Source organism: Anopheles coustani, chromosome X (genome assembly GCF_943734705.1).
Source record: "Anopheles coustani chromosome X, idAnoCousDA_361_x.2, whole genome shotgun sequence".
NCBI classification, from domain to species: domain Eukaryota; kingdom Metazoa; phylum Arthropoda; class Insecta; order Diptera; family Culicidae; genus Anopheles; species Anopheles coustani.
The window spans coordinates 8,943,172-8,958,969 of NC_071290.1; the positions used below are offsets into that span (position 1 = coordinate 8,943,172).

The window sequence follows — 15,798 nt, forward strand, 5'->3', positions numbered from 1 at the left end:
TATTTGTTTTATTCATGATTGCTATTATTGCTTATTTTTTATTGTCTAGTGTTTTATTTATTTAATTATGTACTGAGATTGCATTGCAAGCTTAAAGCAATTTATTTATTTATTACCTGTGACCGATCGGTAGCAGTTAATGTTCGGCTGAGGAACGCTTTTTTAAGCGATGTCAGAAGGATTCGAAATGACGATAAAATTTATTTTACAAGACGCACTTTGCACCGTCTTAAGTGCTCAGTTTACCACCGGGAGACGTTTTATAGTTGCAATAATAATATTCCATCGCCGGTGGGGAATCATAAACGACATCGATGGAACATGCCTCCCTTCCGACGCCCGCCCGTTCATCTCTAGAGATCGCACAGACTGGACGCACAGCATGACAACATCCCTCTTTCCCTACCCCCCCTTGCATCCGTCCCTGGCCATGAACTGAGTTCGCACGCGTTAAAACCCCGTTCGCATCCAACCCATGGAGGTCAGGAGTCGATCCGCCTTTGCGCCTGCCCTTAACCGTTTCGGTTTTCTTTTCGAAGTGTCGGATTGATATTTCGGTGGGTTTGTTTTCTCGCGCCCTCGCACTACCCGGACCGGGGAACCGCGGTAGTGTCGTGTGCAAGTACGCCTCTGTGGCGATATACTTTTGCCCGGTGTGTTTCAATCTCTCGGGCCGGCCAACGTGTTGCACTCTCACTTCCAAATTGCTGGTGCGCCGTTGAATGGTCCGTGTGCCAGCGGTCACCATTAGTTGCGTTCGGTCAACGGTGCGAAGTGGTTAGGGTTCGGTGGCCTACCAAACGTTGGTGCAGGTTCTGGCACTTGGGAAACAAACAATAAGCTACAGTCTGGTGCTTCTAGACCGGTTGGGCTGGGAAACTTAACGGATCGGTTTAAATTTGCACCGCAGTGTAACACCTCAGTCGTTAATAGTGCCTCGACCGTTTTGTGAACAAATTAGCGAAAATGGTACGTTAAACACATTCTGTTCTATTACCCTTGCATAATGTCCTGTGATCACTCGTACTAAGTGTGCCCCGTGGATAAACCATCAATCAAGCCATCATAACCCAATCAATAGAAGATTCCCGCATTGTTACAGGGCCACTTAGAGTGACCAACAATAACGTGCGCGCTTTGCGCTTTTTCCGATTCTACCAAAAAATGTTTCAGCTTAAATTGTAGCAAGAACATTGTCCTCATTTTTTAATCCTTTTTTGTTACATTATTTGAACGATTTTCTTGCACTATAAATTGCATTTAAAAATATTTTATTTTTTTTAAAGTGTATCAACAAAGTGTTTACATAAATACTAGCTACATTTCGCAAAAGTTCCTTCGTCATATCCCTCAACCATGTGGAGGTTTAAACATATTTCGAAGCAATTGGCTCGACCATTAGTGCGTACGTACGCATGTAATCCAAATAAACTTAATTAAAATATGAAAATCGCAGCGATTTCCAAAGCAATAATCTTGGGACTTTTGTATTTGATGATTCGTGTACAGCATTAGAAAAGTGCCAAACAGATAACCAGCAAGGGCACTTCACAAAAGCAAGAAGAACTGGAAAGTAACTGCTCAAGAGTTCTCCGAAACACTTCAGCTATCAGCTTGAGATCGAACTGCTCGTCCCCGTCTTGTTTCACAGGAGTTGGCAACGTTTAGTTTCCCCTGTAGCCTATCGAACGCTCGTAAAGTTCTGGATAACGAATTCTTATGAACAGATGAACTTATGGACAATTTTGAACAGTTTAACCGAAAACGGTGGGTTTGCGGATCGGTCGAGGAGCTTCGCGATCGAAGCATGAAGTCGTCGTGGGTGGAAAAAATTGGTGTGAAACACAAATACATCGTTTTTTAAACACTCCAGCAAGTCTGTGCAGAACTAGAATTTAAAAAATAAAAACTAGTGAAAATACCAAAGCTCGTGCAGCAGGACTAAAGGCCCAGGGGCGAACACATCAATTTACTTCAATAATTCCATGTTTCACTCATTCTTCAATAACCGTCGTAAATTCTCTTCAATGTGAAAATTAAATATTGATAGAATTTAAAATAAAAACTATGACGTGAGGACGCTATTTTCATATTATTCCGGATACTGTAATTGCACTGTAAAACATGTACAAACAAACAATCCGAATCCGGGAACCGCTCGAACCGTTAGCAAAGAGCATTATTAAATTCAAGTGTTTGTTTATCTGAAAACCCCATTTTTCCAGGCCACCAGCTGCTTCGGTTGCAAGGAGGAGATCAAGGACAAGATGCTGGAGGCGCTCGGCAAGAGCTGGCATCCGGAGCATTTCACCTGCAAGGAGTGCAAGAAGCGCATCGCCGAGAACAAGTTCCACGAGAGTGAAGGACTGCCGGTGTGCGGCAAGTGCTTCGAGTCCAAGATACAGGCCATCTGCGCCGCGTGCCGCAAGCTGGTTACCGAGGTAAATGGTTCGAAATGTTCGGCGTGCTGTAAACTCAGCGGTATTGCGCACCGTTTGCACTGCGGACACACCTCATTTCGCCAGTGTGCCGCTTTCCACTGCGAGCGATTACGGTTTTTGGTGGGAAAGTTCTTTTGGAGTATCGTCGCGATCGTCGCAATCGTCGGTGCTTTTCATTCAGCGAAACGCTATTTATAGACCGGCGTCTGATGGCATTATTTTCGAATCTTCTCCCTCGCCCTTGCGGGGCTGGCTGAACTGTGCCACGCGACGATTCCCATTCGGGTCACAAGGTAACCATCGTCATCATCATCATCAGCACCCTCACCAGCATCGTCTTCTGCTGCGGATGGTAGGGTGTTGGTCGCAGCTGTAGGACGTAAACAACGGACTGTGCTACCCACGGAACATGCTAGTTTTCCATTCACACCTTCTGGTGGTCCCGAAGCGGCTGCCAATATTTTATACACCGTATTTCATCCGCTGGCACACGCCACAAGCATCGTTCCGTGGAGTCGCGCGAAGAATTTAGAACGTTGGTGCACACGAGCGCTCGTGTCCGCTATTAACAAAGAATGCGCAAAAATACTACAGTAGACTCACGATCAGCCGGGATCGTTCAAGACTTTTGAGATACTATAGTTGCTCTGCAAAATTATGAAAAGAAAAAATTGCAACATAATTTAAATTATGTTGTAACCATTTTTTTACGGATTTCGCGGACTCTTCTGTAGTGACATAGTTTCGTTAGCTCGAGGATAAACTGTACACTAAAACCATACTGTACTCTCGACACACACAGAAAGTGGTGAAGGCGATGGGCAAAACGTGGCACCAGGACCACTTCATCTGCGGTGGCCCCTGCAAGCAGCAGCTGTCCGGAAAGACGTTCTTCGAGCGCAACGGTAAGCCGTACTGCACCGCCGACTACGAGCGCCTGTACGCACCGAAGTGCGCCGGCTGCAAGAAGCCCATCGCGGAGAAGGCCCTGTCGGCGCTGGAGGGCAAATGGCACAAGGAGTGCTTCAAGTGCAAGGTAAGAAGGAGGGAGAGGGTGGGGGGGCGGGCGGCGAGGGGACACCATTTCACAATTTGACTTCTTTCTCTCGACACTTCCTGATTTCCCGCTCCATTTTCTTGTTTCCCTCCCGGCGTCCTCGTGTCCAGCTCTGCAAAGAACCGATCGGAGTGGACGCCAAATTCCGGGCCGACAAGGATAAGCAACCGATGTGCGAAAAGTGTGGCATCTAAGCGGAACGGGGACTGCTCGCATCCCGACCAACTAATGTATACTCTCTAAGTGTTTGTTACCCAGTTGTTTCGATCATTTGTATCCTATCCTCCATTTGCCAGATGTGTATGTATTTAAAATAATCACTCTCCATCGTGACGGGAGAGTTCACCGGCACCATCACGTTTGTTAAGAAATAAAGTGTGCTAATTGCTTATCTTGAAGTGACCTATTTGGCAACCGTGCTGACAACCCGTTGGAAAACTCGAATACAATCTAGCCAGGCCACATCCATCTTTATAGATCCGATTGATTGTACATATATAGGAACACATGCGATATTACTCCGGCTGAAATGTGATGCTATCTGCGACTCTCAAGGCTTACTGGTCTCTGGTTGCTATGCTTTTAAATTACATATTATTTATATTGGCAGAAAGCTTCAATCACATCATTTGATTTAGGAATTTGAGTTTTAAATCAACACAAGTTCATGGTTTTGCTTTTGGTTTTTGTAGTTGCTGATCGCCATAAATATTTTATTGCGGAATTTTACACACAAAACGCTGGCGCCGAACGTGGCCTATTGCTTACTGTATGCGTTTCCTCACTTCACACACCACTCTCTCCATTTTCATCTTGTTGTTTCGCCCCTTAATCGCGCCCTTCGCCCTACCGGCCCTACCGTGTGCTTTATCGATCCTTTGAACTTTTTTGTGCGACAGAAGGTTTTTGTACAACGTAACGCAAATATCAACGCATTAAAAAGGTGGAAATTGCCGACCAGGCAATGTTTGCTCGTTCCTCTGCAATTCTCTGCGCCTTGTTGTCTGAAACAGGTATCGCTGGGCGTTTCCTACAAGAAGCTGCTGCTGCTCGGGAAGGACATAAGGTCCTCGCTTGCCTCGGTCCGGAAGACAAGTGCGGGGTTAAAGCATTGAGTGAGATTTAAATAACTGCTTGGTGTGCGCTAACCGAAAATATTATTCACTAAACTGTTGAAGCCACTGCTGAGCGTGGAAAGGATGCCCTCGTCCGAGCCGGATGACTGCGCCGGAGGTAGCTGCTGGGACGGTCGATACTGGGTCGATGCGGCCGGCCGATAGTGCGTGCCGTCCTGGCGCTGCGCACGAGTGAGATAGACTGGTTTATAAAGGCATGTAATATATACGAGTGCGCGCCAACGGGTGCGCAGGTGTTACAGTAATAAAACAATGTGTTCACACAGGAGAAAGGCACACAACACACGCTCCCAACGTGGAGTCAACCGAATATCAAACACCACACAGTGGATCCACACCAAACGCATCGTTGCTACAATCGACACCATAAATTAGCTTGGATATCATCTGGACATGATTAAATTTTGTTTCATTAACAAACAATCACCTCCACTGCGAACTTCTCCCTGCCTAAAGGAACAAACAGTACAGTTAAAATAGGATTATAAACAACCATATTTACAAGCGATACAACCTCTATTCGTTTGAAAATCTGCCCTAGTGATTCGCGTTTGTCTCTGTCCGTTATACACGTGTAAACCTTTACCTGTTACCTCAAGCGAATGGTAATCACAGCACACTGACAAACACACACTCGTTGAATGTTTCTAAAGTTTTAATTGAATAAACGATTGTTAAGATCGAAATGCATCCGAGATGCATTTGTGAGCGAATGGCGGAGAAGTCCTAAACGCCTGTAGACTTGTAATATGTTGACAATCAAAAGTAGCTGGAGCAGAGCAGAGCAGAATGGCAAAAGCCAGCAGAGCGATGGCCTGTTGGCTTTGTTATCGTGCGATTTCGTTTAGGTTCTTCTCAACCTATTCGCATCTGCTACCCTGTTGGCTAACGATTAACCTACGAGATACGTGAAGCACGCGTGTGTTTGGGTATTGCTTATTTACAAAAAAAACTTATAGGTTACTCCTTTCCGTCTCCGAGCGCGAGCCAACGAATCGCTGATACCCTACTCAGACGGTAAAAATAAGTCGATCTTGCTTGCCCACATCGTCGTTCAAAACTGGAGCCTCCACCAGCGCCGGCCGCTGTACTGGCGGTTGCCACGTGGCCCCACCGGCAGCCGGATCCGGAAACTGGACGGTACCGCGGTTGGGTTCGACGGAAGGTAAACCGGCACCGGTGGGGAGCGTGGCGACTGTATCCAGCGTCGGTTGTTTGTTAATAGAGGGAGCGGGATATTGCTGTACAAGGTTGGGCGTTGTTCGCTGTTAATGACGAAGGAATTTTAAGAGATATTAATCGGTTAGTAGAAGTGGCCAACATCGTGGACGATGTGGTATCTCAATCAGAAAAACATGTCATACAAGTGTACAATGTGTTAAGGTACTACATCAAGCGAATTTACATCGGGGAAGCCAGCCGTGAACCAGTGGGAATTTAATTGCAAACTACTGTAGCTTGTGCAGCTTACACAGCTTAGGGTAAAGAAAACATCTTCTTACGGACCTTCGAGGGCTGCAGCGTGACGTTGAGCAGTGTCGGGTGCTGCTCGACGACCATGAAGTCTACATCCTTCGGCACGTAACCGTCGGCGTACACCTCGAGCTTGTAGACGCCCGGCAACAGCACGCGCCAAAACTCGCCATACTTGGTCGTGGTGAAGCCGATGTCGCGACCCTTTATCTTGAGCTGGGCCCGCTCGACCGGGTTGCCCGTGGGATCGACAACGAAGCCCTGCACGCCGCGGTGCGCCTCGGCCAGGAACTTGATCAGCGATAGCTGATTGTCGTCCCAGTACTTGCGAAGCTCGTACGCGGGCGGGAACTTGCAGCAGGATACCTCGAGCGTTACTTCCATGCACCCGTGCCAAACGTAGTTGAAGTCCTGCATACCGCCGGTCAGCGGGTACCAGGCGGCTCCGTTAGTGATGCCGTTCTCGAACGAGGGCGACGCCGTCTTGCAAGCGACACCGCGCGACATCTTGCCGTGGTTGTTGGCGTACGTCAGCGATAGATGCTTGAACACGTCGTCGTCCGGCGTCAGCGATGGTTGCGACATGTAGCTGTGGAAGACTGAGCTTAACGGGAGTCATGTAGGTTGAAAGGGCAAACAGAAAAATTAGAACATCCACCGTCAGGAAGTATTTTTTATGCGTTCGCACTCAGCACCTAGTACGGGGTTAGTTAGGGAATATGCTAAACTCGCCCACTCAGATTATCTCACCGGCGCATGTTGACGATGACCGACAGATTTCTGCCGATTCGTATCACAATAGGCATCGGAGCGCATTCAACAAACAGTTGCATTTGGTTAGTATCTCGTTTAGGTGAATAGAGGGGTTTGCAAGCAATCTATGCAATCCTGCTTGACAATGGAATACCTACTGGCATTTGGAGTGTTGTCGTACGGGTAGCTCACGACCAGTGCGCCACCGTGCAGCGATCCGCTCAGCACAAACTGGATCTTCGAGATCCAATCCTTCACTGCCTCGGTTTCTGGCTGCGAGCGCTTGTTATTCTGCTTGAAGTAGTCCGGGAAGTTACGGTTGAGATCGAAACCGCGCGAGTTGTACCGGCCCTGACCGCCGTCACACGTGCCCTCCTTCGACGCCGCATACCCGTCCGGGTTGAGCGAGGGCAGGATGTGGATGCGCGTGTTGTCCAGTAGCCACTTGATGTACGGATCGGAGCTGTAGCTCGAGACCAGGTACTGGATCAGGTGCAGGAGCAGTTCCCGCCCGACCGCCTCGTTGCCATGGATGTTACCGATGTACTTCACGTCCGGTTTGCCCAGCATGTGCTCGTACGGTGAAGCGGACACGACCAGTACCCACAGATCGCGACCTTGCGCCGACTTCCCGATTGAGTAGAGCGCGGTTAGGTTCGGGTAGCGCGCCACCGTCTCGCGCAGGTAGCGTGTCATTTCCTCCTGGTTGTGGTACACGAAGTCGAGCGCACCGACATCCGGCCGGTAGGCCCGCGGTTCATGTGCGATCGAAAAGTTATCGAATGCGTACTGGCCGGTCCCGTCGGCGCGATCCAATGAATAGATGTGTCCAACATTGCTGGTTGGCTCGAACGTGCGCACCTCGGCATCGCTCCCCTTTGCCACCTCTTGTAGGCCGGACGCCGATCTGGCTGCATGCAGCTGCGTTGCTGCAAAGACCGGGCCCACAACGCACCACAGCAACGACACCAGCACTCCGAAGCCAAAACAGTGCCGCATCTTGCTGGAAGAACTCGCCGTCCACTGGATAATCGTTACCGTTGCGGCGTACTTTCTAAAGAAATAGCAAAACGAAAGAAAAATAAATGAAACTATTATTTATCATTATCTTTCCCGCCTAAAGCCTATTGCATCAATTCTACTTGAATAAGAACATATAAATATAAGCTACCAATTATAATTTTTTAATTATCCATCGTGCGTGGTTTTTCAAAGAAATTCGCTCACATAACTTCAGTCTAAATTATTTAACAATAGAACTACCGGACCAGTCATTTTGACTGGTCAGGTACTTTTTCTATCACATTTATTTCTTAAGGTTGAACAATTCTACCAAATGTTAATGCATGACTTCCACACATCCAATGAAATCTTTATTCAAAAATCTATTGCAAAGTTAATTATCCTTTGCAAAATAAATGCTTATAATGAATGTGTAATGTTCTCAATGTGAAAATTGAATAAATACCCTATCCTGCACTTCTACTACGTTTTAAAAAATCCTAAAAATTGCTCAACGGCGCCAAACGTGACCCTAATGGACAAAATCCGGTTATGAAATAAAATTTGGTGTTCTTGATCTATTTCTGCCTGTTCATATACGCACGACTTTGTTTCTCGAGCGAATGTGGAAGTCGATATGACGGACTTCACAGCTTTACAGAATGTGTGCTGGATTCTTAAATGCCATAATAAAGTCACGCACAGCGACTGTCGCCGTCAAACGATCCCGTTTCCAACGGTTAACGGTGACGATTCCGTGCATCGATTTTGCGCGACTAAGTGCGCGAGGCCCTATAACGGGTTTCTTCCCTCCAGATGAGCCAGTACTGGTTGGCCTGCACATAACGCAGCCGCTGGCAAAAGGGCGGCACACTTAACGGGGTCTGCCCAAGACGATAGCGGGGAGGAAAAAGCGAAACGCATATTTTCTAAACCTCCAGCTCCGTCTCCGGCTCGTTTGCTCGACCCATCCACGAAGCACGTGGGCATGAGGGGTTCTGCTGGGTACTGGGAGAATGTAAGTCATATATATAACTGTTGTTTGGTTGATGCCTTTTAGCACCCGGTCACGCAGCACCAACACCAAAGCATCCCTTTCCCTTGCGACGGGGCGCATCGATGGCCTACTCCCTGATGCCGATGGCCATCGTTTACACGCTGGTATCCCGGACGGATAATGGCTCCTCCACCCCGCGGTGCAAAAGGGGAAAATTAGCACGCACTTTGCTCCTCCCGGTTCCCGGTGAATCACTACTGGAATCACGTATCGTCCCGCAGCAGTCGACCCAAGCCAACAGAAGACAACAAAAACCCGTTTTGTTACTCGTGGAATGTGTGGGTCCGCTGGCTGGCTCAGCGTCACATCAATCCCCCAAACCCTCCTCCCTTCTAGGACCGGAGCAAGAAACAAGCTCCTATTACAACGGCCCCAACGATGATGCTTGGGTTGTTCGTGCCAAGCCGCCACCACTTGGCCGTGAAAGTAGTCCCTTTCTCCGCAGGAGGGCCGCGGATTCCGATGATTTTCGTTTGTCTCCTCTTCTACTAGCTGGCGCTACTCGGCTGATTAGTTGTGCGCTTCGTTGTGTTTGTGTTCGATGTTTGATAGAAGACGGAGAAGAAGCTCGGAGCAGGTTGTAGGTGGTGCGGGCCCAATATAAAGCGCTGCGCACGATCGTCCGACCGATAGCAGCGCGGTCCGGTGGGAACCAGTTTCGTGTGCCAACCGAAAAACAAAAGAAAACCTTCAACCGAAGCGAAGAACGTGCGGACGGGTGGACGGACGGACGCGGGGAGATGCATGGATTGACCGCGAAGTAAAAGGTCAAGATTATCTTGCACTTCTGGCTAGGGTCGAGCATACTCGAGCATACTCGTTCGCAGGATGGTGGGCCCCGTGGAACTGCACCGAACTTTCACCGCGCTGATGTGCGAATTCAAAATGCTAACATTCACACACAACTCACCGGACGAGTATATAAGGAAATAATCATTACGGCTTATGGGATCGAGCACTATTACCTACTGATAAGAATGCGTGAATTCCCGTGTGGTTTTTGGGAAAGGCCCCAGCACAGCTCAATCGCCCGTTTGGAGAATCGATCGTCCGGTCGCCAACGGTCACTGTACTGGCTGTTTAACTTTTCAATTCTTCCTGACACACTTTCGCCCAACACAACGATTCACCCGGACACACTCGGATGAGTAAATATGCTGTTGCCGCTGGTGCTGCTACCCGCCTAACACCTATTTTTTTTTTCGTTCCACTTTTCAAAAACAACAAAAAAGCCTATGCCGTGTGATGAGCCCTCGCGGCGCTTCACGTCCACCTCGGCGTACTGATCGTGGCAGACTGAGCGCTTGATTAAGTATTTTTACATGCTTATATCGCGAACCTCTAGTCGGCGGGGCTACTCTGGCGACGGTTCTGGTTCCTGGCGCCCGCCCGACACCAATACCATACACCAGCGGCGGACAGCCCCGCGTTCACCCGTCCATCCGCAAGGAGAGCTTGCAGGGAAAACAGCTGAGCTTTCATTGCTTTCCAAGAAGGCGCACCAGCTGGAGTGGAGCCTGCGGAGAATGATGCGTTGCGGGAACGAAAATGGAGCAAATAGTAGGGAAAATCAGCGCGACCCATCATCATCGCGAGATGAAGTGCTGCCCACATTCTTTCATCTCCGGTTTTCGCATGGTTGAACACGTTTTTGTGTTGCACGGGCTACCAGGTTCTGGTTGGATATTGTAATTACTTCACAATGTCATTTTAGAAAGCACTGGCGGGCACAGCATGGGAAGCTTTGCGAATGTAGAACATCAAGCCCGTGGAGTCTTTACACTACATTCTGCCTATTACTTTCGGAGGCACGCATTGCAGTTACAGGATGAAGCATGCAACAAATCATTCAACAAGGTGTAAGGCAAATAAAAGTTCTCCAAAAACATAGTGCCAGCGCGCTTCATATGGAATATGACCATGTGTTATTTCAACCATTACCAACATCGTCATTACCACGATTTTCAGTTGATAGATCATTTAAATACTATAGTGTGCAACCGCAAACCTCTCCGCTTTGCTAGTATGGTTGCGGTAGAGTATTACCATTGGAATTACCCAAGAAGACCTGTTTTAGCAAAAATGCACCACCACATTGTGCACACCACAGCAAGTACCGCAGACAGAACTCGACATGTGGGAATTTCCCTTTAAAAACCGGAAACTATCAACCGGATGCAATGGACTGCCGTACCAGGCGAGTAAAATATTTCCAAACATCGGTCGACTGCACAACTCGATAGGTTGCGATGTGCACTACACCATCAAAATCAGCTGTGCCATGGAACCCCCGAAAACGGCAAATGCCATTAGGCGCACAGAAAAGGATCCGTAACTGCAAGGCCTATTATTAACCGATTACCTTCAGATATACACAACGCCTCTGGCAAAGTTTGAGTCCTACCTTTACGTCAGCTGTTTAATTTTGAGCACACGATGCGACTATCGATCCAGTAGACTTCTAACGCCGATGGTCACTTTTTTGAAGATGACCTTCGGGCGTAAAATTGACAAGACGAATTCGACTCCTGGAGTTTGGAAAGTAAATAAGGTGCAAACTGTCAGCCCATGCTGCGCTGCTTTGCAATCACGTATGTGTGTGCGTTAGCCGTCTGTGGCGACGGTCAGAGGCCAGGAGGTGCAGAGGCGGAACGTCCTGTTTGCTTCCGGCTTCGGTGAATATTCGTTCTAGTCAATCACAATCCAATTGGTCTCGATGCAGTTACACAACATAGAACTCCTATTCCTTTCGCTATGTAAGTACAGTTGAGGATAATGTTTACAATCAACACACAATTTGATGGTTTGTCTCTTGCAGTATTTAATGCATTGGCATTGCTAACTGTGTCTCACATCGTACATACGACACACATCCGGAAAATATGTGAAAAAAGGGATATATTCTTCGAGGCATTCACTTGCCCTCGGGTGCGACCAGCCAAGTGGGACCACGAACCCATTACCTACCTGCTGTACGATGTGAACCCTGGGGAAGGGTTCAATTTGCGCCGTGACGTTTACATCCGGATGGCTGTTTTTCTACAGTTCTTACGAACGCAACCAGGCTACGGGCGCTCCCAGCTGGTCCTTCCGCCGTGGTCAAACCTGGTACATTGGCGGAGCCACAACATAGAACAGACGCAGCTTCCCTGGAGCCATTTCTTTGACCTGTCCAGTATGAAGGCTTACACGGACGTTATCGATACGCCCGAATTTTTGGACGCCTACGAAACTCTGCATGGCCAAGGAGCCGCCGTGGTGCTCGATGAAGTGTACAAGTTAAAGCACTTTGACAATATGTTCGAGAACGGCGTGTTTGTGGACAAGTTCGAGGAGCACGTGTGTCCGAAGAGCGACTCGGGGACGCTACCCTTCCTTGGCTATGCTAATTTCGCGACCAAAGAATTCACCTGCCTGCACTTTCAGGGCAGTGCGATGCTGCTGCACAAACTGCTTGAAACATACAAACGCAAAGGGCAGTCGGTTCGCTACGTGTTGGTGCTGAACGCTGAAATCGTGCTGCACGATCTGTGGGGAAACGTCGACTACTGGGAAGCACGCCGTTCGATGCGCTTTGCCCCCAGTCTGGTGGAGGTGGCAGACCGGTTCCGTTGGGACTTTCTTAACTCCTCTGACGAACAAGACAAGACGGTTCGACCGGCCCACTGGCGGGACGCGACACACCGCCGCCGAGCGAAAGGAGGCGAATACATCTGCGCCCACCTGCGTCGGGCCGATTTTCTGTACGGTCGTGACAAAACCACCCCAACCATCCAGTCGGCGGCGCTACAGATACGGGCGAAGCTGCTCGAACTGGGTTTGAAGACAGTGTTCATAGCATCCGACTGCTCGCGGACAGAGTTTTACAACCTGAAAAACTATCTCAAGCGATTCCGTGTAGTGCGCTTCGCCCCTGAGAACTACGAGCAGCGGGCCACGCTGAAGGACGGTGGCATCGCGATAGTAGACCAGATTATTTGCTCGCACGCTCGGTATTTTATCGGCACTTACGAATCCACTTTCACCTACCGGATCTATGAGGAGCGGGAAATCATTGGATTCCCAAAAGATCTCACCTTTAACACCTTTTGCAAGAGTGAAAAAGATATGAACTGCGAGAAGAACACTGTGTGGCCTATAGTTTATAACTGATTATTTTTGACTATGTCCTAGAATCTGACTGAATAAATCCGGCGTGTTCTTTTTTTTCTTACTCTGTGCCTTTAAATTTATTATTAGATTCTGTATCCGATGCGCTAGGGACTGTAGAACCGTTTAATAATTTACAATTATTGACTGCAATTTCTTACGGTGAATTTCTTCACTATTAGCATATATTTGTTAGCGATTGCCTTCAATGGCATGTTCAATGCCAACGTTTAATATATTTTTCTTCGGCTTCTATAAGGAAAAAAGGTTTCTGATTGCTTAGTAAAACTAATCTAAGAATGAGGTATGTTTCGTTTCACACCCTAATCATTTTGTTTTGCTTTAATTAAATGTATATTTCATCATCAGCATAGTTTTTCTTGTTAAACAAAGACATGTGCCATTGAATGTTCAATGCCAACGTTTAATATATTTTTCTTCGGCTTCTATAAGGAAAAAAGGTTTCTGATTGCTTAGTAAAACTAATCTAAGAATGAGGTATGTTTCGTTTCACACCCTAATCATTTTGTTTTGCTTTAATTAAATGTATATTTCATCATCAGCATAGTTTTTCGTGTTAAACAAAGACATGTGCCATTTCACGTATGCCTATAAACGTTTGGAATCATGAATGAGTTTTGTTTTCGAATTATTCTACATTTTTATTTCAAATTTTTCCCGCTACCATCATTTTCCGTTTACTTTCATTATTTAAGCCAATGTTACTGCAAAGTTTCAGTAACTTGGCCACGGGTTCAATAGTTCAAATAAAAAATATTTTACATTGATGAAATCAAAATACCACTTTTCTTAAATTAAAATCTATTGCGAAAAGCCAGCGCACACTTTCGCCCTGTACCCATACTGTAAACTCGCTTTGCGGTTGCTGCTCTACGACAGAGTTTAAAGTTCACTTGAGAAAAAAATACGGCGTCGCGACCCTGGCGATGGTCAGAAGTTGCCTACCGTCTGCGAGATGTACTCGTACGTGCGATCCAGGCTGAGCTCACCGATCTCACTGTCATCTAGGAAATGCGACTCGACGTGCTGCTGAAATACGTCGAACAAGGTCTCCTCTCCGTACGGTTTGCCGCACATTGGGCATATCTTTTCCACTCCACAGTTGGCGCGTAACTTTTCCTCCAGCAACAGCTCAAACTGCGTACTACCTTTGGGTGTCGTGACTAAGGGTTCATTTTGATCATCCTTTGGCTGGCTGGTTCCTGTCGCACAAGCTGGCACGTTGGCCGCTTGTTCTTCCATGGAGAGAAACTCACTCTCCGCGACCTCCACCGTGGCATCTTTCGTTTGCTTTTTATCATTATCGCCGGACAGTTGGCGATCTAGACATCTTTGACACAACGAACCTAGAATTACAATACACAGTACAGTGTTGGCTTACATTGCAAATGTTTGCTTTATGTATATGTATTACCTGTCTTTAATTTTATACTATTAAATATATCCTTCAACATCCTCTCCTGTTCCACGATTTCGTTTCGAATGTCAGTTAAGCCCTCGGTGCAACGTCGGATGTCTGGATTAGCTTCCAGCGCCGCTTGCAGTTGCTCTTCATCGTGTTTAGCCAACAAACTAAGTTGCAACAAATCTCCTCCGACGGTTTCCAGGAAGCCACAGTTGTTCAGCAGCGAAATGTCCTCCAGATTCAGCATCTCTTCCTCGGAGGACCCATCACGTTGCATTCGCTCCCGCAACTTCGGATTCGGTGCATTTTTCGTGAAGGTTCGCGATCGAATGAGGTTCTGGCCGGATTGGCTGCTGCTCGCCACCGTCCGCTGCTGTTGATCGCGCTGAGTGTTCGCTATTCTTGAAGATATGATGTGTCCGGAATTATTGTCGCCCTCTCCGTCAGTAGACGAAGATGGCAAGTCTTTGGCTATTTGAGATAGACGACGCCACAGCTGCCTGTTTTCTGCTGCCACCATCGAGATATGGTCGGCAAGCTGTGTTTTCTGTCTCGTTAGCTCGGCGACACTCTCGCGCAGCGTCTCTACTTCATTCTGGCCCGCATTGACGACCTTCCTTTCGCGAAACTGCCCTGGACCTGTTGCTCCGGGTGATCTGGCCTGCGCCGCCCGAAGAGCCGTGTTCTCCTCTTCGAGCGTAGCGAGACGTTTTTGAAAGAACTGGCATCGTTCACGCAGAGTTTGTAAGGCCACTTGAAGTGCGAGGTGCGAAGATGTAGCAGAATGGAGGTGGCCATCGCCTGATTCTACGTTGCTCATGTTGAAGTTTGCCTGGATATGCTATCGATTTCAAAATAGCTTCCCACAACTTTTGCTGGATAAAACTCGCGAACCTTACCAAGAAACCATCAATCAAATCACTACACCATTGTTGCTCGACAATGTTTGTTTTTCTGTATGTCCTTGAGATCTTAAACAAAACGAACTAAAATCTAAATAATAGAAAAATTACGACATCTTGAGCATCTTTCACAGCAAAACACTTTATGCGATGCACTCTGTTACTTTCGCCACAAATTTGTGTTTCAACAAAGACGTCATGTTTGGAATTCAGCTGTAGATGACAATAGACCGATGAAAATACTGTGCTTATATAAAGAACAAAGCTTACATCTATTGATTTACTGTTACTGCATGAATGATGTTCAAATAAAGAACCATGACCAGTAAAGTGCTTATACAAATGTTCATTTTTAATGATCTGAACATACAATGTGTTCCAGCATACAAATAATTACTTCAG

The 15,798-nt window shown here is 47.3% G+C and overlaps 4 protein-coding genes across 5 annotated transcripts; 2 read left to right on the forward strand and 2 right to left on the reverse strand.

Annotated features, from left to right (window-relative positions):
• The first annotated feature begins 771 nt into the window (after window positions 1-771).
• On the forward strand, window positions 772-3,881 carry LOC131268968 (paxillin-like). The gene is made up of 4 exons (XM_058271277.1): window positions 772-969; window positions 2,226-2,441; window positions 3,244-3,477; window positions 3,609-3,881. Exons 1-4 carry the CDS (start codon window positions 967-969, stop codon window positions 3,690-3,692), a joined length of 537 nt encoding a protein of 178 aa, XP_058127260.1. The 5' UTR covers window positions 772-966; the 3' UTR covers window positions 3,693-3,881.
• Window positions 3,882-4,661: 780 nt separating this feature from the next.
• LOC131268950 (carboxypeptidase M-like) lies at window positions 4,662-10,322 on the reverse strand. 2 transcript variants are annotated; one of them, XM_058271256.1, is made up of 5 exons: window positions 9,885-10,322; window positions 7,019-7,914; window positions 6,858-6,887; window positions 6,141-6,706; window positions 4,662-5,899 (listed from the first exon to the last, which is right to left on the reverse strand). In XM_058271256.1, the coding sequence occupies exons 2-5, from the start codon at window positions 7,857-7,859 to the stop codon at window positions 5,645-5,647; spliced, it is 1,692 nt and encodes a 563-aa protein (XP_058127239.1). In that variant the 5' UTR covers window positions 7,860-7,914; window positions 9,885-10,322; the 3' UTR covers window positions 4,662-5,644. The 2 variants fall into 2 exon arrangements, with proteins under 2 accessions (XP_058127239.1, XP_058127240.1); XM_058271257.1 differs by lacking the exon at window positions 6,858-6,887.
• A 1,219-nt stretch (window positions 10,323-11,541) lies between these two features.
• Window positions 11,542-13,132, forward strand: LOC131268951 (GDP-fucose protein O-fucosyltransferase 2). Its single transcript, XM_058271258.1, has 2 exons — window positions 11,542-11,675; window positions 11,738-13,132. The coding sequence occupies exons 1-2, from the start codon at window positions 11,636-11,638 to the stop codon at window positions 13,069-13,071; spliced, it is 1,374 nt and encodes a 457-aa protein (XP_058127241.1). The 5' UTR covers window positions 11,542-11,635; the 3' UTR covers window positions 13,072-13,132.
• Window positions 13,133-13,700: 568 nt separating this feature from the next.
• On the reverse strand, window positions 13,701-15,570 carry LOC131268954 (protein spindle-F). Its single transcript, XM_058271262.1, has 2 exons — window positions 14,504-15,570; window positions 13,701-14,435 (listed from the first exon to the last, which is right to left on the reverse strand). The coding sequence occupies exons 1-2, from the start codon at window positions 15,312-15,314 to the stop codon at window positions 14,020-14,022; spliced, it is 1,227 nt and encodes a 408-aa protein (XP_058127245.1). The 5' UTR covers window positions 15,315-15,570; the 3' UTR covers window positions 13,701-14,019.
• Between the last annotated feature and the right edge of the window lie 228 nt (window positions 15,571-15,798).

Coding starts and splice junctions, on each gene's coding strand:
- LOC131268968 (XM_058271277.1), top strand. Junction 2,442..3,243: donor GCCGCAAGCTGGTTACCGAG/GTAAATGGTTCG, acceptor CGACACACACAG/AAAGTGGTGAAGGCGATGGG. Junction 3,478..3,608: donor AGGAGTGCTTCAAGTGCAAG/GTAAGAAGGAGG, acceptor CCTCGTGTCCAG/CTCTGCAAAGAACCGATCGG.
- LOC131268950 (XM_058271256.1), bottom strand. CDS start 7,859: ATGCGGCACTGTTTTGGCTTCGGAGTGCTGGTGTCGTTGCTGTGGTGC. Junction 6,888..7,018: donor CGACAACACTCCAAATGCCA/GTAGGTATTCCA, acceptor ACGAATCGGCAG/AAATCTGTCGGTCATCGTCA. Junction 6,707..6,857: donor GTCATCGTCAACATGCGCCG/GTGAGATAATCT, acceptor CGTTAAGCTCAG/TCTTCCACAGCTACATGTCG.
- LOC131268951 (XM_058271258.1), top strand. CDS start 11,636: ATGCAGTTACACAACATAGAACTCCTATTCCTTTCGCTAT. Junction 11,676..11,737: donor ACTCCTATTCCTTTCGCTAT/GTAAGTACAGTT, acceptor TGTCTCTTGCAG/TATTTAATGCATTGGCATTG.
- LOC131268954 (XM_058271262.1), bottom strand. CDS start 15,314: ATGAGCAACGTAGAATCAGGCGATGGCCACCTCCATTCTGCTACATCT. Junction 14,436..14,503: donor TAGTATAAAATTAAAGACAG/GTAATACATATA, acceptor TTGTAATTCTAG/GTTCGTTGTGTCAAAGATGT.